The sequence below is a fragment of the Nematolebias whitei genome, chromosome 7, assembly GCF_014905685.2.
Source record: "Nematolebias whitei isolate Nwh7 chromosome 7, NemWhi1, whole genome shotgun sequence".
Lineage (NCBI taxonomy): Eukaryota > Metazoa > Chordata > Actinopteri > Cyprinodontiformes > Rivulidae > Nematolebias > Nematolebias whitei.
The window spans coordinates 50,235,204-50,257,396 of NC_056504.1; the positions used below are offsets into that span (position 1 = coordinate 50,235,204).

At 41.6% G+C, this 22,193-nt stretch overlaps 1 protein-coding gene across 1 annotated transcript in view; it reads right to left on the bottom strand.

The window, feature by feature from the left end:
• Positions 1-4,403: 4,403 nt before the first annotated feature.
• ccdc71 (coiled-coil domain containing 71) overlaps positions 4,404-22,193 on the bottom strand; it is a 36,052-nt gene continuing 18,262 nt past the window's right edge. The window contains exon 2 of the mRNA XM_037679032.1: positions 4,404-6,014. Within this exon, the coding sequence (XP_037534960.1) occupies positions 4,967-6,004 (1,038 nt within the window). The 5' untranslated portion in view covers positions 6,005-6,014 and the 3' untranslated portion in view covers positions 4,404-4,966. The remainder of the gene's footprint in view (positions 6,015-22,193) is intronic.

The window sequence follows — 22,193 nt, forward strand, 5'->3', positions numbered from 1 at the left end:
GCCATCAGGTGCTAATGATCCATTGTTAGGCTGATGGTCCTTCTTGAGCATGTGATCAGCTGGTTTTGGTTGTCAGCAGCAAACTGGTTGATCCACTCTGAGAAGGTGCTATTTAAGAGACTGAGCTGAATACAGCTCCTCAGACTGAGGAAGTCCTCAGGATGGAAGACGAAACATTTCTACATTTTTTTGTTGTTTTGCTTTGTTTTTTTTTTGAATGTCCAGAGGACCAGATTTAACTTTTTTAGATTTTTCTACCTGGATTATTGAGCATGCATCAGGATAAAACTAGTACTTATTACGTGCATGCCAAATATACTGCCTGAAAAAAAAAAAAAAAGTCTCCACCTGGATTTAACTAAGCAAACAGGTATGAGCCTCCTACTGGATAATTACTGCATGGGTGATCATCTTTCGGCTGCAACAAGTTATTTAACTCCAGCTGGTGCAATGAGTTGCTTCTCATTTCTTCAACAACCACGATGAATGACACGTGGCGTGGTCGTGGAAAGATGTAAAGTCTGTTTGAGAAGGGAAATCATTGGCATCAAGCAGAGAAAACATCTAAGGAGATTGTAGAAACTACAAAAAAAATAATTAAGAACTGTCAAACACATTATTAAAAACTGGAAAGATAGTGAGGACCCATCTGCTTCCAGAAAGAAATGTGGTTGAAATAAATCCTGAATGATCGTGATCGGCGATCACTTAAAACGTTTGGTGAAATCAAATCAAAGAAAAACACCAGCAGCACTCAGGGCTGTGGTTAACAGAGAAAGTAAGAACATTTCCACACACACAATGTGAAGGAACTCAAGGGACTGGGACTGAACAGCTGTGTAGTCTTAAGAAAACCACTAACCAGTGAGGCTAACTGGGAAAAAAAGGCTTCAATTTGCTAGGGAGCATAAAGATTGGACTGTGGAGCAATGGAAGAAGGTCATGTGGTCTGATGAGTCCAGACCTGTTCCAGAGTGATGGTGCATCAGGGTCAGAAGAGAGGCAGGTGAAGTCGATGCACCCATCATGCCTAGTCATCAATGCAAGATCTTGGTGAAAAATTTATGCAACTCTGGATGAAATAGATCTTGTGACATTGAAGCAGCTTATCAAAACAATGACACAGCGAATGCATGATGTAATCACAGCTAAAGGCGGCCCAACAAAATATTAGTGTGTCTTTTTTTTGGGCCAGGCAGTGTATGTACCTCTGTGTTTCCCCTACCATTATCCAAGGAGGGTGCCCCACCCTGCCAACAGAATCGAGCACCCTACCCACGTGTAGTGAACTAGACCTCCTACATCAATCTGCCTCTGAGGACCTTCAGGGGACAGGAACTGCTATTTCATTGATTTGAATCCAGAAATACAAATTATCTCATCAAGAGACTATTTAATTGTATCCTGAATTAATTGAAAGAACACTCTTCTTTTCTTTTATTATCATTAACTATTTTACAATATCTTGATAATCAAAAGTGCGTTTGGTTCATACCATTTCTAATGTTGAAGTAAACCACTCATTTAAATAAACTGTGAAACAGTATTAATGATTTTTAAACCTCATTAGACTTAGATCATACAAGTTAAACGTCTATTTACAAAGTAAGTGTGCATTTTAATCTTCTGTCTGAATGAGGAATGGATTTGATGTCGGTCAAAAGTCAGAGAACAAGTTATGAGAACGAAGTGCCTTGTTTTAAAACTCTCAGACAGTAAATAAGAACTGGCACCTGCGAGTCTCACTTCTTCAAAATATTTTCCTGTCTGTTGACTCCTAATAACCCTCTGACATCACTAAAACTCCACCCCTGCTGGTTGTGTTAACCAATCAGGAAGTACCACGTAACAGGAAGTGGATAGTCTTTAAAAGTCAACACTTCCTGGAACTTTCAGTCTTACTGGAAGACTCAGTCTTACGGCGAGTCTCACTGGAACTTTCAGTTCTTAATGGAGGCTGGGGTCTGACAGTCTCTACTCTAATGGCTGATGGAATTGGACCATGTGCCAAGGGTCCGTCCATTCCAGCGGAGTCACAGCACACAGCGAGGCGTGACTCTCGGACAGTTCTTCTGTCTGTTCTAGCACTTCCATATTTTTTAGCCACGCTGAACACTTCCAGACGGATCATAGTCTCTGTTAGACTTTAAAATTTAGGTTTTATAAATATAGCTTTTTGAAAGTGGAAATCTGAGGCCTCCTCCTCTGTTAAGAGATGTTTTTTCTGTTTTTACATAAATTGCTTCCTTCACCCCCCTCTCAAACCATCTGTGTTCTCAGTCCAAAATGTGCACATTTTGGTCCTCAAAAGAGTCTGTGAGGTGGAGGTGAACAGCTGAGTCTTGTCCTGTGGAGTTGGACCTATAACGCAACTTTAAGACTGATTCCCAGCCAGTTTTCACACCTGATGGGAACAGAGGGGCCTCATCAGTGAATTAGAGGAACAAAGACCTTAAGAAAGCCCTACTGTTAAGGTGTGAGGTGTGAATTGTCAATCTACATATGTATGTCTTATCTCAGCCTTATAACCTGAATCTCTCACTCGCTGCTCTTTGAATTGAGAAAGCTCCTCGGATGAGGAGCGAAACGTCTTCTGTTACAAATAAAGTCCAGTTGTTTTGTGTTGAACGTTTTTTTAATTCATCAAGTCCTGGATGACTGAGAATCTTCACCAGCAAGACGTTGGGAAATTTTCCACAAGTGAAGGCAGGTGGAGTAAAAATACTTTTCAGGTGTTTTTTTTTATTGAACAAAAATGTTTTCAAAGTTCATGTAGGAAATACATTATAATACAAATGTTGCACATACCAGACAAACAGAAGATCTAGAAAAGGGCATGAAAATGACTGGAGGGGCACGGGTCAGGAGATTAACCGAAATGAAACCCAGAACCAGAACAGACGTGGAAATCTGGTCTGAGTTTAGACTGGGAAACAAGTGGTTTATAGCAGAGCACAGAAAGGACCTCAGCTTATCAAACATCCTGCAAAAAACAGAACGGATGTTTGGAAATTAAATTTAATTCAAAAGAATCTTGATTCTATAAAAACCAAGACGGATCTTTAAATAAAATTAGTAGTTTTATTAAGAAGATCTTTAGTCTTCTTTTAGATAAAAGTAGATTTACTGTATAAAAAATAAAATAAAAATGAGAAAAAAGCCAATTGGAACTTTTTCATCTTAACATAACCAGAAGCTACTTCGATGGATTTAAACCGTTTCTTTTCTGAATATTTCCAGAGATATTATGTGTTTTGTCCTGTGAAATGACGTTTGGTACAAAGAATACAGAGAATTTTGTCACAGATTAGATGAAAATGGCTTCCTCACAGCACCAACACGACCGGAGGTGGATATTTTGTTCATCCCAACCTGCAGGGGGCAGCAGAGCCACCAAACCCAAACGAGGAGTCACCGCTGGGGTTTTGGCACCGAACTGAACAAGAAATAACGACATTCTGCGCGAGCAAACACTCAAAAGTTAGCACCGGTAGCAAAACCTGTCGGGACTCAAAAGAAATGAAATTTTACGGATTATTTTAAATATCTTCTCAACGATGGAACAAAATAAACTTTTATATTTAGGAACAGCTAACGATGAATCATTGCTGCACTGGAAAAATGCTTTTTAGATTTATGGTGAGCTACAAGCAGGCTCGTCACATCCAGTGAGTTTGTATGGTTCAGCTTAAATAAAAATTTACGAGGCGAGGTTTACCGTTTCATGAGTTATTGGCTGTTGTATCGAAGCAGGAAACAAACGTCTGCAGCCGCAGTGCGTAACGAGTGAGAAAAGACGGTGTGTTTGATGCTGGTATCAGTTTGACAGAACTTTGAGCATCAGCGTGGTGAAGGTTTTTTTTGGAAGCTTTTTAAAATTCAGACGTTAAAGGACATTTTGAAGTGGGGTTATGAGCGCTGGTACCACCATCACCCAACCCGCCGCCAACCAAACACCACCGAGACGAACAGTGGCCCAGGGGAAACCCTGCTCATGTTTCCCACACTTCAAACTGTCCAAACTATCCTTTTAAACCAAATGAAATTACAGAATTGATTCTGAACCATCAGGCTGATGTTTATAAAACACAATGAATGACCTAATCTGGTTTTATTGTGACAAATACTGAAATTACAAACCTGTTGTGGAGATAAAAAAAAAATACTTGAATCCTCTAAAGATTGCTGCAGTTTTTACATTTGTATGTGTGATAATTAATATTTTCTGCACATTTTCTTTTTCTTGTCTGTCAGATGAATCAAACAAAGGAACACTTTGTGAATAACTTTAGCTCCAATTTAGCTTTTTTGGGCCACAGCGGTGATTATCTGCTCCCTTTCCCAAAGCCGCCCTGACCTCCAGTGGAAACAAAAACTTTCAAAAAGGAAGTTAAAATGTTTTAATCCTTTCTTTTAGTTAAACTCACCTATTTTAATGGAAGTCTGGTACTTTCATCCCAACGATAATTTTTTTTTTTTTTTTTCTGACGATAGTTTGTGGCAGATAGAGCACAGCTAAGAAAATACCTAATTTTTAAACACATTTTGCTTTAGTTTATTTAAATTTAAGTATTTTAACAGCAACCCACAGTTGATACTTTGAGGCAGAATATCCTGCCCCATCAGTGAACATCCTCCCCAAACGAGCAGCTGATCGACTCAGATTGTTGTTATGAAGTTTGGTGTGGCGTAAATAATGTGTTGACAGTGAGAACGTTCCCGCAGCTGCCAGACGGACAGACATTTCCCAGCCCGTTAGGAAAAACATCAACTGTAAAGCCTTTCAGACCGGGATTCTTTTGTCGGGATCCAGAACACCCACAGAATCATCTCTGATCTCCAGCAGCAACAAAAGAAACTCACGTGAAACGTCTGCTCTGAACATGGACACAGCTGTGTGGAGGCTAACAAATAGAAAACACTAACACCTGCTAAAGGAGGTGTGTTTTGGGTTTGTGGGGGAGGATCACTTCTGCTGGAATCTGAAGTCTCTCAGCACGTGGTTGAGAGGTTGGATCTGTATCACCGGGGAAAGGTTGACCTGTAGGATCTTCTGAGCTTTCCTGCAGGCCTCGGCCACAGGGCGAGAGTCGTCCACTTTTATCACTTTTTGCCTGAAACTTTTGTCTTTCCAGTTGTCTCTCAGTTCCTTTGATCCCCTAACTTCTCGGTGGAGGCCATTGGCCCTCCAGCCGTTGCTGGTCAGGTTCGTGTGGGCCTGTGGGAACGCCCGACCATTGGCATAAAAGACTGGAGCAGAATCCCCGATTAGGGCGCCATCCGACCGAATCGGACAGGACAGGTTCTTCTGGCTGAACAAGGCCACAGCTTTGGTGGACACCCCGTCACCGTTCTGAGAAGGTATTCCTGAAAGTGTTGGGGGGTGCGGCTGCAGTGGAAAGATAACCGAGCTCGTCTCAGAGTCCCACACAGTCTGGATTTGAAGTCTTGCTGTGTGGAAGCCAGACAGACCTTCAATGTTGGTCAGTCTGAGGCATGGCTGCAGGTCCACCTGCGACAGCTCTACAGTTCGACTGGGTGTCCGGCTGTATACGAAAGCGCGATGATCAACCAACACCTCCGGAGGCCGGATTCCTCGAATCCTGGGCTTACTCTTATCTGACATGTTCCAGGACGGATGCACCTCCCTCTTCTTGACCTGGGGCTTTCTCTTCCTCTTCTTGGTGGTGGGTCTGACGTTCTTGTTGGCCAGCTTCAGCATGTCTTGGGTCAAGGGCTGACTCGTGCAAGATTGGTAGCGATAAACATCCTTGCTGCGCAGCACACGGGGCTTGTGGCCCTCCTCGCTCAGCTCCTGCAGGAAGGTCACAAGCTCCTCTGTGCTGGAAAGGTCTCTGGACATCGGGCTCAGGATCTTCAGAGCATCCACGAGGACATTATGCCCCGCTGATGAAATCCGAGACCAGGAGTGTACAGCCCTCCGCTCCTCGTTGGCGAACGCCAACGGCCGACTGACCATGGGACCTTGAGGTGCGTCAGCCATGTTTTTAGATCTGCAAACAGAAAAAGGTCACAATAAGTACAAACTAGAAAATATCTGAAGAAATGTTGAGGAATCCAGCACATCTGTAACAAGTTAAACTGACAAAAGGCTAACGTTTAGATGTATAACATACAGGTATATATCAAAAACTCTTGAACTGTGAGCGGCAGAAGGCTCTGGTGGTCACACAAAGGCATGAATAAGACTTGTTTTTTGTTTTTTTGCCACAAACTAAACCTCGTGTTCTTTCTTGTGTGTTGAGTCTCTTTGGATCTTAGAATGGCTTTTTACAGTGCCTTGTATTCGACCCCCTTGAACTTTTCAACCTTTTGCCACATTTCAGGCTTCAAACAAAGATATTAAATTTTAATTTTTTGTGATTAACCAACAACAAGTGAGACACAATCGTGAAGTGGAATGAAATTTATTGGATGTGTCAAACTTTTTTAACAAATAAAAAACTGAGAAGTGGGGCGTGCAATATTATTCGCCCCCATTGCGTTAATACTTTGTAACGCCACCTTTTGCTGCAGTTCCAGCTGCAAGTCTCTTGGGGTATGTCTCTATCAGTTTTGAACATGGAGACACTGAAGTTCTGCCCATTCTTCCTGCAAAACATCTGGAGCTCAGTGAGGTTGAATGGAGAGCGTTTGTGAACAGCAGTCTTCAGCTCTTTCCACAGATTCTCGATTGGATTCAGGTCTGGACTTTGACTTGGCCATTCCAACACCTGGATATGTTTATTTGTGAACCATTCCATTGTAGATGTTGTCTGCTTCCCGATAAGCAAAGGTAACCACTGGAAGTAGCGATAAGCACCTTTGCTTGCAGCCTCTCCTCCAAGGGGTCCGGAAGCTTACTTCAGCGCCGTGGTATTACCTGTAGCTATCTAAAGTAGCCTCATTAAGGCTGCGACGAGGTGATTCATCCAGAATATTAACGACCTTAAATCCGTGAGTCACACCCTGATCTCACTCTGTTACCTCGAACCTCCAAGCAGCAGGGATGGATCTTCTGGTCCAGAGAAACTCGCGTTGTGGCCGCTCACCTCTCACTTTAGCGTTGCAATTGTTAACTGTTCTGGTAATTTTTAGGGCCCTGGAAATGGGCACAAGGGTGTTGTCTCTCATCTACTAGGAAACCTTTACAAAAACCTCCTTTATTGGTGTTGTTAAGTGAACCAAGCATTACCATATTTTTGTTCATTAAGGGTGAAATAATAGTCCAGAATTATTCATTTTGCGTTGCTTTAATCAATAGTTTGGCAGGTGATACAGCATCAGGCACAATTTTATAATGATTAAATTTCATGAGTACATAGGATACACTTTCTTCCCTAAGTGAGGCGATGACTACTATCTGAGGAATTCTAAACTCAAGAGCCCTTGAGTATTTATAGATACTGCCTTCACATAGACCTTTCACAAATCAAGCCAGAAGATGTTCTCCCTCAACTCCCTCATGAACCAGAAGCATCTTCGAGCAAGTCTCACCAGTAACCAATTCAGTACTCCCAAATTTATTCTGTATGCTGTTCTTCCAATTTGATGAAACAATTTAATCAGGGCAGAGTAAGAATGAGGTCGTCCGCTTACCATGATTTTGAGGCGACCCTTAGTGAGTCACTGTGATGGTAAGGGCATATTTCCAGTTCTCTAGGAGAGAGATACTGGCCGAACTTCGAAGGCAAGCACAGCTATCCCAAATTAGAGGATCAGAATTTTGGACGGGCCCAGGTCAAGCTATTAATAGAAGTAGGAAGCTCATCCAGTTTAAGTATCGATGAACGAGAGCTTAAATCCAATCCCATCTCGGTGAAGAAAAGAATTAACTTCCAACATCGTCTTAAGACTGGTAAAATCCAACTCCTTTTTGGGCTCCTTCTGATCCGACGAGCTGCCTCTTGCCTGTAATTCCCTCTGCTCGGCTCTCCAGTTCAGCTTTGACTCTGCATTGACCAAGTTCAATCTGTTCAGTCTGTATTTAAAGACCTCTTTTTCCCTCCTCCTCTTAAGGAGGGGTTTTGGAAAATTACATCATCTCTTTTCCAGTAACTCATCTGCTGTTTTGCACCTCAACCGGTTTAGACCAGTTTTCTGGTACTTTCCAGAACTTTGTTTTGCTCAAAAATGCGTCATCATGAGATGAGCTGAGTTTGAACTCCTTGACTTCTTGTTCTCTTTCTACTGCTCGAGGCAAGCCCAGGCCTGTCCTAGGTGGACATGTCTGGACCTGTTCACTGTTACATGAGGCCTCAGCACTGCTCTTCAACTTCACTACTTCACAAGTAAAAGTAAATCACACAATCATACAATAGATTATACAATTTCTTAAAGATCAATACTTTCATTAGTTGATTATTTGTTGATTATTAGTAAAACAGTAAAACACTTTTGGTTACACATTATCATTTTTAGCTTGATTTAAAGCAGGAGTTCAGTCCTTCTGTTCTCAGCTGCTGAGGAGAACTTTGATCAGGCTTCACCTTTATTAAAGCTGGTCGTCTGTCATGCATCATCGCTACAGACACCAGGTTTATTGACAATGTGTCTTTATGTTTTGGATCATCGTCTTGTTGGAAGATAAATCTCCGTCCCAGTCTAAGGTCTCTTGCAGACTCAAACAGGTTTTCTTCCAGAATGGTCCTGTATTTGGCTCCATCTATCTTCCCATCAATTCTGACCATCTTCCCTGTCCCTGCTGACGAAAAGCAGGCCCAAACCATGATGCTGCCACCACCATGTTTGACAGTGGGGATGGTGTGTTCAGGGTGATGAGCTGTGTTGCTTTTACGCCAAACATATCATTTTGCATTGTGTCCAAAGAGTTGGATTTTGGTTTCATCTGACCAGAGCACCTTCTTCCACATGTTTGGTGTCTCCCAGGTGCTTGTGGCAAACTTTAAACACTTTTTATGGACATCTTTGAGAAATGGCTTTCTTCTTGCCACTCTTCCATAAAGGCCAGATTTGTGCAGTGTATGACTGATTGTTGTCCTATGGACAGACTCTCCCACCTCAGCTGTAGATCTCTGCAGTTCATCCAGAGTGATCATGGGCCTCTTGGCTGCATCTCTGATCAGTCTTCTCCTTGTTCCAGATGAAAGTATAGAAGGACGGCCGGGTCTTGGTAGATTTGCAGTGGTCTGATACTCCTTCCATTTCAATATGATTGCTTGCACAGAGCTCCTTGGGATGTTTAAAGCTTGGGAAATCTTTTTGTATCCAAATCCGGAGTTAAACTTCTCCACAACAGTATCTCGGACCTGCCTGGTGTGTTCCTTGGTCTTCATGATGCTCTCTGCGCTTTGAACAGAACCCTGAGACTATCACAGAGCAGGTGCATTTATACGGAGACTTGATTACACACAGGTGGATTCTATTTATCATCGTCAGTCATTTGGGACAACATTGGATCATTCATAGATCCTCACTGAACTTCTGGACTGAGTTTGCTGCTCTGAAAGTAAAGGGGTCTAATAACATTGCACGCTAGGAATGCGCGATATAAATGGTACACGGTAGAAACGATCGAAATTTAGCCTACGATATAGATCTGTCTTCTACCGGCTAACCGCAGTAATGCTGTGTCTGAAGTAAAATTAGGGTTTTCAGTTTAATTGATACTTTTTTTTAGTTGAAAACTTTGCGTAAGTAGTGTTCAAGTGTAAAATCAGAGCTGTCAGATTTAATCGTTACTTTTTTTGAGTTGAAAACTATGCGCAAGTGACGATAAAGTATTTTATTTGAGAGCTAAGTAGTGAAGCTATAAGCTAGCTACGGCCGGCTTGCCGTAGTGTTGCCGTATTCGGACGCATGCGCAAAACGCTGTGTTCCGTCGAAAGTTTTTTTTTTTTCCCCTGTCGAAAGTTAAAGTAAGCGTTGGCCATCTTTAGAGAAACTTGCTCTCTGATCTGTGAAAAGAACGCTGTGTTGTATGATTTTACTGCAAGACCCTCTGGTCAAAGCCAAAGACTCATTTTGTGTCAGCTCTCCTTTAAAGCTGAAGGTTTCGCCCACTAGAGGGTTGGAGGGTGAAGTGTTTTCAGTTGCTGCTCTGTTGTTCATTTCTCAAGTGAGAAGACTGGAAACTGGTAAGTTAACAACATTTTTTTTTTTTTTAAACATATGGCTAAAACTACATTTGATCTTTTGCACGTTTTGCACTACATGCAAGAAGCCTAATACTTGATTTGTTTATTATTTAAAAACTCTCTGGACCTAGTAGTGGAATTTTTTTAATTCAAAATATATGATGGCAAAATGACACCCTATGCTTTTTAAAATTCCTATTAAGTTTTATACCAGAAACATATTGCGATATATATCGTTGTCACCACCCTTCACAATACATATCGTGATATGAATTTTATGCCATATCTCACATTTCTATTGCACCCCCCACTTTTCAGTTTGTTTTTTTTTTGTTAAAAAAGTTTGACACATACAATAAATTTCATTCCACTTCACGATTGTGTCCCACTTGTTGTTGATTCTTCACAAAAAATTAAAATGTTATAGCTTTATGTTTGAAGCCTGAAATGTGGCAAAAGGTTGAAAAGTACAAGGGGGCCAAATACTTTTGCAAGGCACTGTAACTATACATGACTTAATGTGTCTCAATAAAATAGATTTAGAACCCAATGGGGGGTCCAATTTTTTTTTGCAAGTGGCCAAAATTAAAAACCTGTCCGAGGGCCACCAAGACACCCCGCCCCTATCTAGGATTCCCTGATGACATCTCAATCTTAATGGTCCCTGCTTACCTCCCCCCGCTGAGACGCTCCAGACCGGTACAAACGAAAGTTAAATGTTGGATCCAGGACAGTGGCCCCATACTGACAGATTATTTTGAATGAACAGACTGGCAGGTTTTCAAAGAAGCTGCTGAAAATGGAGGATCGCTTAATCTGGACCAATACGCATCAGTTCTGGGTTACATTAGTACATGTACTGACACCGTCTCCACTATCAGATATGTTAAAAGCTACCCAAAAAGAAAACCTTGGCTGAATGCAGAGGTGCGCACCCTGCAAGAAGCTTGGTACACTGCCTTCAGGCCTGGAAACTCACTGGAGCTGAGTAGGAAAGAGCTGGTTGCTGGTATTAAAAGGGCCCAGACATCATCCCGGGAAAAGGGTTGAAAGAATGTGCTTATCAGCTCTGTGAGGTGCTGGCAGACATCTTTAACACCTCACTTACCCTGGAGACAGTTCCCACCTGCCTGAAGACTGCCACCATCATCCCACTCCCAAAAAGCTCTACAGTGACTGGTCTGAATAACTATCGGCCAGTGGCCCTCACCCCGATAGTCGCTAAATGCTTCGAAAAACTGGTCATAACCAACATCAAAACAACCATCAACATCAACGAGGACCCTCATCAGTATGCATACCACGAGAACCGATCAACAGAGGATGCAATCTCCTCTGTGGTCCACACTGCGCTCAACCACCTGGAGCAGAAAGACTTAGGTCCGTATTCCCTTTGTGGACTTCACATCCGCCTTCAACACCATGATACCCCAAACCCTGACAGGCAAACTATTCACACAAGAACTAAGCCCCTCCATTTGCAACTGGGTACTAGACTTCTTAACAAACAGACCACAGTCAAGTCAGTTAGGATCCACAACTTCTCCTCCACCATAACCCTCAGCACTGGCTCTCCTCAGGGATGTGTGTTGAGCCCTCTCCTGTTTACTCTGCTCGCATATGATCGTACCCAACCAGGCTGTCACATTGTAAAGTTTGCAGATGATACAGTGGTGGTGGGATGCATCACAAACAATGATGAGTCCAGCTACAGGCAAGACGTGGAACACCTGGAGAGCTGGTGCAAAGAGAATAACCTTCACATCAATGTGAAGAAGACAAAGGAGATGATTGTGGACTTCAGAAGGAACAAAACCATCTACACCCCCATGAACATAAAAGGGATCTGCAGTGGAAGTGGTCTCCAGCTACAAGTACTTGGGTGTACACCTGAATGACAACCTCAGCTGGAGCAACACCACCAGCCTAATGAAGAAAGCTCATCAGAGACTCTACTTCCTCAGGCGGCTGAGACGAGCTGGTCTGGGAAGCTCAGTCCTCACCTCCTCCTACAGGTGTGCAGTGGAGAGCATCCTGTGCTCCAGCATCAACGTGTGGCATGGAGGCTGCACAGCTGCAGAAAGAAAAGCTTTGCAGAGAGTGGTGAAGGCTGCACAGAAGATGTTGGAGTCAGCCTCCCCACTATCACAGACATCTACACCTCCAGATGCAGGAAGAGGACCACCTGCATCATGAAGGACCCCACTCACTCAGCGCACACAATTTTTGCCCCGCTCCCCTCAGGAAGGAGGTTGAGGAGCATTAAGTGTAGAACCACTAGACTGAGGAACAGCTTCTACCCTGAGGCTGTTAAGACTCATGAATCTCTAACCAGGATAATCACAGTGAAAAATCACATCATGTTGCTGCTGATCTGTTTCATGTTGCTGCTGATCTGTTTCATGTTGATGTGTTCATGCGTGCTCATCTGCTCACACAGACTCAGGTTCGTGCTGCTGTTCGACGTAATGTTTTTATGCTATTAGTGTTTGGTGTATTTTTAGTTTATGTTTTTTTTAGTTTATATCTTAGATGTTATCATTGTTTTTCTTTTACATTTTTATTGTTTGATGTAACTGGGACCCTGCGTACATAATTTCGTATTTCGTTCCACCACATGTACCACATGTGGTGCGAACAACAAAGAATCCCCGACTGACTCCTTACAGCACAGAGCGGCAGAAAAGCCACTGGTCCTCCTGCCTAACAATTCTGTTGGAATGCTGAAGTTAAGAGGCCTGGCAGGCACATAAGTGGAAACTTGAGTAACGCTCCTACTTTTAAAGGATACCAAATTTATTTGACACAAACATCACATGGAGATGAAAAAATTATGAGTCTTCATCTGACCACATTTATCAGCTAGGAACTGATCACTGACAGAGACTGCTTATGAGAACTGGCAGCATCATAGGTCAGTCCCAGGCCAACCTGCTCCTGCTGGTCACAAAACTGGACAGCATTAGTCATGGACCCCACATCAAGACGGGCCCAGTGTATCCCTATGGTGGCCAACCTGTATTAACCGGACATGTTACCAGATCCTTCCTTACACAGCTGCAGCAGCTGGAAAGAATGGAGTTGCTATACAATTCAAACAATGAGAGACGACCTGTTGAAGATAAGTTGGACGGGAAGAAATTGAGACTGAGACTTAACCACTTAACCTCACTTAATCTCACCCAAATCATTGACACCCCCACCAGACCTAACAAGCAATGTCCTGAAAAATCTTCCATATTAGACCACTTTTTAACAAATATGCCCCATAAATTCCCGGGTTTGTTTTTTTTTGCTGATGATATAAGCTATCATTGCATTATCGGAGTTATCAGGGATATTAAACTACCTTGCTCTGAGCCAAGATTAATTCAAAAAAAGGTATCTGAAATGGTTTAGTGAACGGGCCTTCTTTTGGGACCTGTCCCTTTTTGACTAGCATTCTAACCCTAACTGATGATATGAACATTGCATGGAATATTTTCAGAATTACTTCATCTATTTTGTAAATAAACATGCTCCTTTTCGTCAGTTCAGAAAAAAAGGACGAAACAGCCCATGGTTTACTCCTGAGCTAGCTAGCTGACTTGCACAGGAGAGATCAGCCAAACAGTCTGGCTCAGAAAGGGCTAAGTACCGAACAGAGGTTCTTAAATGGCACCGACCGAACTACACCAGTCGATGTATGGATTGAAACGTTACTCTTTTTTCAGTGTCAAGTTTCGGTATTGGCTGTAAGGTGTCGCGTGGTTTCAGCATGCAGGCAGGTAAAACACAGACATATAGCAAACAGACTACGCGTTTACACCCAGAGCTGTATAGAGCTGCCGCACCTAATCTATGTATAATGTATGTCTATGGTGCTGGTGACGCCCACAGATGGGGTTCATGTGTGCAGCGCGTGTTGTCAAACGGCTTCGACAACACACGAGCAGAAAGTTGCTCTGTGTTTCTCTGCAAAAAGACAGACGGACAGCAGCCTCCTCTCAGCGTTAGTCTGTGTGAGTGTTAAACGGACTCAATCAACATTCCACGGCCGGACTCGTCTTCATCAAAGAACTCCCGAGGAAGGAGCTGTGTCTATGTTTCAGATGGTAAGTTTATGTTTGTTAACGTTACTGCAGCTTAACACGTACATCGCGGTGAATTAAACTAGAATCCATGTAACGCTAACTTTAAGATATTAGTGTGTAAATTTATTTTATCTACGTAGCTAGCTAAACTCAGAAGCCAACTAAAGATTGACAGTAACAGATTCATTCAACCTTTATTTAGACAGGTAAATCCCATTGAGCCTCGAGGACTCATTTACAAGAGAGACCTGATTTCAACAAAGAATGATGACACAATGGACAACAGCGACAACAATAAACAGTTATAAAAAGTCAGATTTTTTTTTTTTTTGTAAAACTGCTCATCCATCCAGTCAGCTGCTTAAACAGTTCACCTAATGTTCACTGTTTATGTTCATCTTCTCCTCACAGGAGCCTCTGACCCAGATGTGAGGACAGACAGAAAAAAGAAAAGTGAGGTTGGGGTCACAGGACAATCAGAGTTTGTTGATAAAAGTTTGCCGTCTTTTCTACAGTGGAGCTGCACGGTGGAGGTAAGTTAAGCTGTAAAGGATAATGTTGACCAGTTAAGCTTTTATCTCTCAGCCTAGATAATGTTTTTTGAGTAATAATAACACAACCATGTTATTGTTGATGTTTTGTGTTCTCATGTCAATTAGGGAGATGATCAGAGCCCTAAACCCCAGAGAACCACCAAGAAGATTCAGGCAGAGACACAGAGGTGCAGATGTCTGCATCAGCCCTACCTCAGTGAATCCAGTGACCTGCTGGTGGAATGTGAGGGACAATATGTCAGTGCTATCAAACTTGACAACCAGGTATCTGTGTGTGCAACAATCATCATCTACAGCCTCAGAGTGAACATTTTCTACTGCTGGAGACACCCTCAGCCAGGAGCGGGCTTGTTTGTGTCCAGAGAAAGAAGACATGTTGATTTTTCTGAAGAAAAACTGTTAAGTGAAAAGGTCCTCAGTGTGTAGCCGTGAGCATTAGACACCGACATGTCACTTGTTGTTTGCAATCGTTCTTTTGAACTGGAAATTATTTGTTTATTTTAATGTAAGAAAACTGCTTGGAATAGAAATACCAAAGTTAAAAAATAAAATTCATAATATGTACTGCAACGTGTAACGTAATTTTATTCTTGTTAGAATTAATGTTAATTACAAAATTGGTACCGAAAAAAGAACCGTCCAGGAACCAACACCGAAGTGAAGGTACAGACACCGGTACAGATTTTTTTTTTTTTTTTTAGAAAGGTACCCAGCCCTTGGCTCAGACACTGACAGGTTGTGTTTTCGACAGCTGCGAAATAAATGCACAACTTCCAACAAAGGTGCAAAACTAGGACTGAGCGATATGGACCAAAATGAATATCTCAATATTGTAAGATAAATTGCGATATACAATATATATCTCAATATTTTCTTCTTTCCATAAAGTAATAACAAAAATATATTTCTGAGTCAAAGCTATATCCCAGTTGTCACACTGGCACATTTATTAACAGCTGTGACAGTACAAAATAAATGTCTAAAAAATAAACTATTTACATATGTAGTGAACCAAACCACCACAATACCACCTCAGGTGATTAACCTAATGGTGCGAATCCACATCATAGCTGGACAAGCTATTAGCCATAAACAGGCATATTTTCAACCTTCTCCTGCGTTTTTCAACTTGGGACTGTCCGTGGAAGCCACGAACCAAGTGAGCCTTGACTCCAGGACCACATCTGTTGCTGTGTGTAACACAGGCACGGATGAGGTGATGATCCCAAAAAACACTATGCTAGGATGGTTGATTTCCACTGATTTTCATGATTTTGAACTAGGCATTCCATTTCTGGGAGGACTCCCAGATAACCTGGTACCGAGTCAAGAAACTGGGCCAGTATGGTTCACAAAACCAACACAGGCCATAGCTCTTTTCTCAACCGATGACGTCGACCAAGGACCTCAAACCTATGGTGTCTTACCCATAGACAGGTCCGACGACTCAGAAAGGGATTCGTTGGAGCTCCCCAAAGAGCAAGAACCCTTATCAGTCTCATCACAGATTGATCAGGTGGTCGCCCAAGCCGACGCTCTGACATCTGATGAAGAAAGAGACAAACTTCGCCAAGTTCTTTTAAATTATGAAAAGTCATTTTCAACTGACCCAGACATCATCCAACTTCAGAAGTTGGATCCTGCAATTAACTCGATGGTACTGTATCTGACTGACCCAGACAAATACACTCCATCAAAAGGCGAACTGGATTCCAATCCAGACCTTAAAGTCCTCTTTCAGCTGCGCAAACAGTTAAAACTACTCAAGGACAACCTAACTTTAGCTCATGGAGCGACGTCCTCACCCGTGTTCGCGGTCCCCCATGACCGAAGGGGGGTGACGCCAGTTAGGGTAATGTTACCAGACGTGATAACGTGATCAAATCTGACATTCAGAGTGAGTGACGCACCAAAACGTCGTTTTCTAGTTGCTTAATCACTACTTTTGTCAATGTTGAAACGTTGTTTTACTGGTTGCTTAGTCACTGTTTTTGTCGATGTTGAGACATCGTTTAATTGGTTTTTGGTATTGTTTCTGAACACCCCAGGTAAGAATGAGTTTTGTATGTATTTTAGTTAGAGACTGTAAAGGACTTTAACTATGCCAACATGCACTTCACTCGTTAAAACCTAATCTTTGCGGAGTCAATGTAGATTAATGCTACCTTAAGTACCATGATCTACATTGGTCTCACAACGCTTAAGCCGAACCTACTCGAACAATTCTATTCGGGGGGGATAGCTAATTCTTTTTGATGAGTCTCGCCATAGACTCCAACAACATTTATGGGGAAACCAAACACCCAATCTCAAGTCGTTCGTCTAAAAGGACAACAGACGATTGAACCAACTATAGTTGCCATGTAAGTCTAACATAGACAAAGTTAGCGATGGTGGTTTAGTTGGAACACCCTTCTATAGGTATAGACCCCTATAACTACCCTTTTCAGCATGTTCCACCCCTTAACTGGTAGCTGTAGCTGTTCCCAATCATAATAGCTTACACACCAGGTGCATATAGGTTAAGGCCTTATGTAAAATCCCCTTCATAAGCCCACCTTAAACCACATAATTGCATGACACATTGAACCAGAACGGCACCGACTGGACGTCACCCAGCGACGACCTTCGCTGGAGGAGACCTGCAATCCTGACGTTGGTCTCCAATCTTCATCCAGTGGCCGCATCTTCAGTTCAATCCAAGGGAACCCCTCTGTATGCTGATCAATCAACACCTCCATTCGTTGTGGATTATATGACATTTTCCAATGGATTACAGACTTTGTTTCCAAGGGGTTAAAGCATTGCTACAATGGAATTACCAACAACATTATGGAATTACCAACAACATTATGGAATTACCTAAACCGTTGTAGGATTACCTCCTTTGACTTTTGTTTTCCCTTGCTGGATTACATCAAGCTCAAGGACTTTCGAAGGCGTAAGTTCATGTTGGAATTCATCCCCATGGACAGGCGATGATTTCCAAAGGGGGGACTGTAGTGAACCAAGCCTCAGGTCAAGTCCTGACCCTGAGGGCCTTCCTGGAACAGGAACTGTTATTTCATTGATTTGTATCCAGAAATACAAATTAAGCTCATCTAGAGACTTTCTAATTGTATCCTGCACTGATCAATTGAAAGAACACTCTCTTTTTTATTATCATTACTATTTTACAATATCTTGATAATCAAAGTGTGTTTAGTTCAAACCATTTTAAATGTTGAAGTGAACTACTCACTTTAAATCAACTGTGAAACAGTATTAATGATTTTTAATCCTCATTCAAAGTAGAAATAAAGTTAATGTCTGTTACAAGAGTAATGATGCATTTTTGATTTTCTGTCTGAAATGAGAAGGAGTAAGTCGGTCAAAAGTGAAGGAACGGTCAAAAACATGTTTATCGGAACGAAATGTCATGTTTATCTTTTTCAGACAGATAGAAGGAAGACTGGCTCCTAAATGTCTCTGTTCTTCAAAACATCTTTCTGTCTGTTCTTAAACATTTCTCTGTCTGTTCCAAAAACATTTCTCCGTCTGTTCCAAAACATTCCGCTGTTTTTCTGACTTGTAATAACCCTCTTACGTCACTAAAACCACACCCCTGTTGGTTCGTTCAACCAATCAGGAAGTTCTCAGAGGAACCGGAAGTGACCTCTTTAAAAGGGTCGACACTTCCTAGTTCCAAGCTGAACGCAGAACGCAGAACAAAGTTCCGAGCAGAACAAGTTCCAGAGGAGAACCAGAGTTCCAGGGAGAACCTCGAACGAGAAGCTCCGAGGAACAGAAGTTCAGGGCAGTTTCTAATGGAGTGACGAGAGTCTGTCGGTGCCACGACGTCTCGCTGTGGCTCTACCCGACGGAAGCTCTGAACAATGAGGAAGTCTGTTCAGTGATGATCTCACGACTCCTGAGGTCTCTGCTATCCTTACGGAGACGCTGAAAAGCGTTGAAAGGCAACTCTACACAGAGGCCGAACTATCGTCTGCAAAGGTAAAGAGTCGATCTTCAACTGCGAAGTGTACCGTGGGTTAAGCTGGGTCCAAAGGAGCGTGTTGTTTCTGGTTATAACAAGACACATTCCCTCACCCATCTCTCTCCATTTAAACTTCATTTTCCCATCTTTAAAACTCTTCTATCTGCCAGTAATTAATCCAGATATTTTCAGAAATGTCTGTTGGTTTCAAAAGCTGCAGGTGAGGAAATCATGGCCGTATGATTTTCTCGGTGCAAAGCTCATTAATTAAGCTGTGTTATTGTAATCAATCTGCCAATTATTGTAAATGTGTGATGTGTTTAAATTGTTTTTTAAATAAACGACCCACTGTTGTTGGTGAGTCAAAGATAAAACACGTTTCCGTCCACATTTAATCATTCAAGGCACGATAGAACTCAGTCCAGAAAAATGAAAGAATCAGTTTAAATTATGGATAATATCAGACAGGTATTATTTCATTACACATATATTAAAGTTTGTTTTTTTAGGCATTTATTTACATATATAAAAACACATTTCAAGACATTTGATAATGCCAATAGAAAAATCAAAGTAAATGTGTTCTTGTTTTTAGTACTTCACCCTGTTTTACAGCACCCTGATTTATTGTTTTATATAAAACTATTTGTACATCATTTTTAACTGTAGATTATTTTTATTATTTACTGTTAATGTTGTCTGTACGTTATATGTTCTGTCTGGAACAGGTCTCTTGTAAATGAGTCCTCGTGGCTCAATTAGACTAGCCTGTATAAATATACGTTGAACAAATGAAAACGCTGTGCTTATGCTAGCAAAAATATTTTTCTGAGTCAAAGCTTTGTCCCAGTCGTCACACAGGCACATTTATTAATTAACAACAGCTGTAACTACAAAATAAATGTCTAAAAAATAAACTACATATATTAAAGTTTGTTTTTAGACCTTTTTTTTTTTTTACATATATTAAATAATCCTCCCAGCTGCACCGTCTTCACTTAAGCATGTGAACTGCAGCAGTGAGAGGATCTTATGTTCAACGAGGGAAGAGGAGGCGGCAAGGGGCTACGTGAAGTTGGCTGAGCAAACGGGCAGCAAAAGAACTACATGGATTTTCAAGTTTTACATTGAGAGGAGGTAGCGCCACATTAATAAAACAGCGGCTTATATCGCTAAAGATACGGTCCTTAGCGGCTAACAAAACAGCTAGTCTTGTTAGCCGCTAAGGACTGTATCTTTAGCGATATAAGCCGCTGTTTTATTCATACATTCATTCAACCTTTACTGATACAGGTTAACCCCATTGAGCCTCGGAGACTCATTTACAAGAGAGACCCGATTTCTTTAACAAAGAGTGATGACAACAGTGGATAAAAACGACAACAATAGACTATCATAAAAGAGGCATACAAATTAAATTTTTTTTTTTCACAAATTAAAATAAAATGGCAACCAAAAAGACAGACAAAAGGAAAAAGTAGTGAAAAAACAGCTAGATTATAAGGCAGAGTAGAAAACTAAAAACAGGAACATGTCTGCAATGGTTTTTGCCAGGAACTTAACAGATGTTTGAAGCCACTTTAGAGAGGTCAAGGTCGAGAGCTTCAGATCTTTTCGCAAGATATTCCAGGAAATGGGAGCGGAGTAGGAAAATGCCCTTTTGCCTAGTTCAGTCTGTACACAGGGGACACTGCATGTAATAATCTCTTGAGAGTGTACGCTGTAGCTGCACTCACACAGAGACATGTAGGAGGAGATGTATGAAGGCAACAGACCAAGAAGTGATTTAAAGATGAAGATGTACCAGTGAGAGAGTTTCCGTGAAGTTAATGATGTTCGGTTAACCAGTAAATACAGGGTACAGTGATGGATACGATAGTTACAGCTAGTTATGAATCTTAACGCACCATGATAGGCAGCATCCAACATCTGTAGGGTGCATGTAGGAGCGTTCATATAGATAATGTCAACGTAGTTAATGGAGGGAAGGAAAGCAGCAGTTACAAGGCATTTCCTAGCATTCAGAGTTAGACGGGACCCATTTCTGAAAAAGAAACTCAATTTAACTTTCAGTTACCTTAGTTTTCCACATGAAGCTTAAAAGAGAGATGCAAGTCGACCAAGATACCCAAATATTTATAGTAGGGGTGCACCGATTTCAATTTTCAGGCCGATCACCGATCACCGATTTTTTGAAAGTCTGAACTGCCGATTCCGATTTTGGCCGATACCGATTTTTTTTTATAAGCAACAGTGTCAGGTGTTACAAGACAAGTCACAATGCACCTTCAATTTACCAATCTTATTTTATTGTAAAACATACCCTTGAAAAATACCCTAGAAACAATACAAACTTGTTGTTTTAACTTGTCATGAGGTAGTATTCTGAAATATAAATGAAGTTTACACATTTTTGTTAAAACTATAAAATTAACCAAAAAAAAAAAAGTTCAGTTCCTTCAACTCTTTCACTTGTTACATTTAAAAAAAAAAAAAACTTAAAAAGATAATGCAACAAGTGTAACATTTTCAAGTCAGTGGGTAATAAGAACTAACACTGGCACAGGTAAGTTAGTTCTCACAGACTTATTCCAGTCACTTTCATTAGTGGCAGGTTTTTCTTGATGAACAAAAGCATTTCTGCTTTGTCACCAGACAGGCGACTTCTTTTCTCATCTACTACATGTCCAGTCAAGCTAAACAGGCGCTCGCTTTCAACGCTTGTGCATGGGGCAGAGAGATAGGTTCGGGCAAGTAGAGCAAGATGAGGGAAACGATTTTCATTGATCTTCCAGTAGACCAATGGGTCCTGGCTCCTTTCGACAGGAACCTCAGATAGGTAGTTCTGTACCTGCATAGCTGAAGGGCTGGCCAGCTGTTGCTCCTGTTCAATGTTCTCCTTCAAGATTTCGTCGTGAGCTGCAAACAGTAGACTACGCCTTTTGGCTGCAGGTTCATCTATATCAGGAGGTCCCACTTCAGAGGATGTTCCTGCAGCAGGTGTGCATCTGGTCTCCCCCTCTGCAAGTTTGGTCAAAAGGAGCCGTTTCACGTCATCTTTCACCTCTGCTGAGAAGTAGCGATTCTTGTACCTTGTTTTGCATAAACAAAGAAAGATGGGTCAATCATTGTGTTTTGTATACATTAACAGTTTTTATGACTTGCATGTAAATAAAGAAATGCATTTCAATCAAGAAATTTTTATTTTTAATTTAATTGAAATGTTTGTTGAAATATAGTAGTAGGCTAAAAGTAATTATGGCTAAAATAGAATGTTAATAGTTACTTGCCTTGGATCCAGAACAGTGGCCAAGCTGTACAGGGGCTCATGCTCAATGTTGCTGAATCTTCTCACAACAGCCTCCAGCAGCGTAGCTTTGGCTGTACCCACGCCACGGTCTGTGCTCGCTTGCCTCTCCAAAATCCGCTTGAGTGCAGTGATGGCTGGGATGACATCTGCTGCTGTAGCTGTTGAGCTAATCTCCTTTGTGAG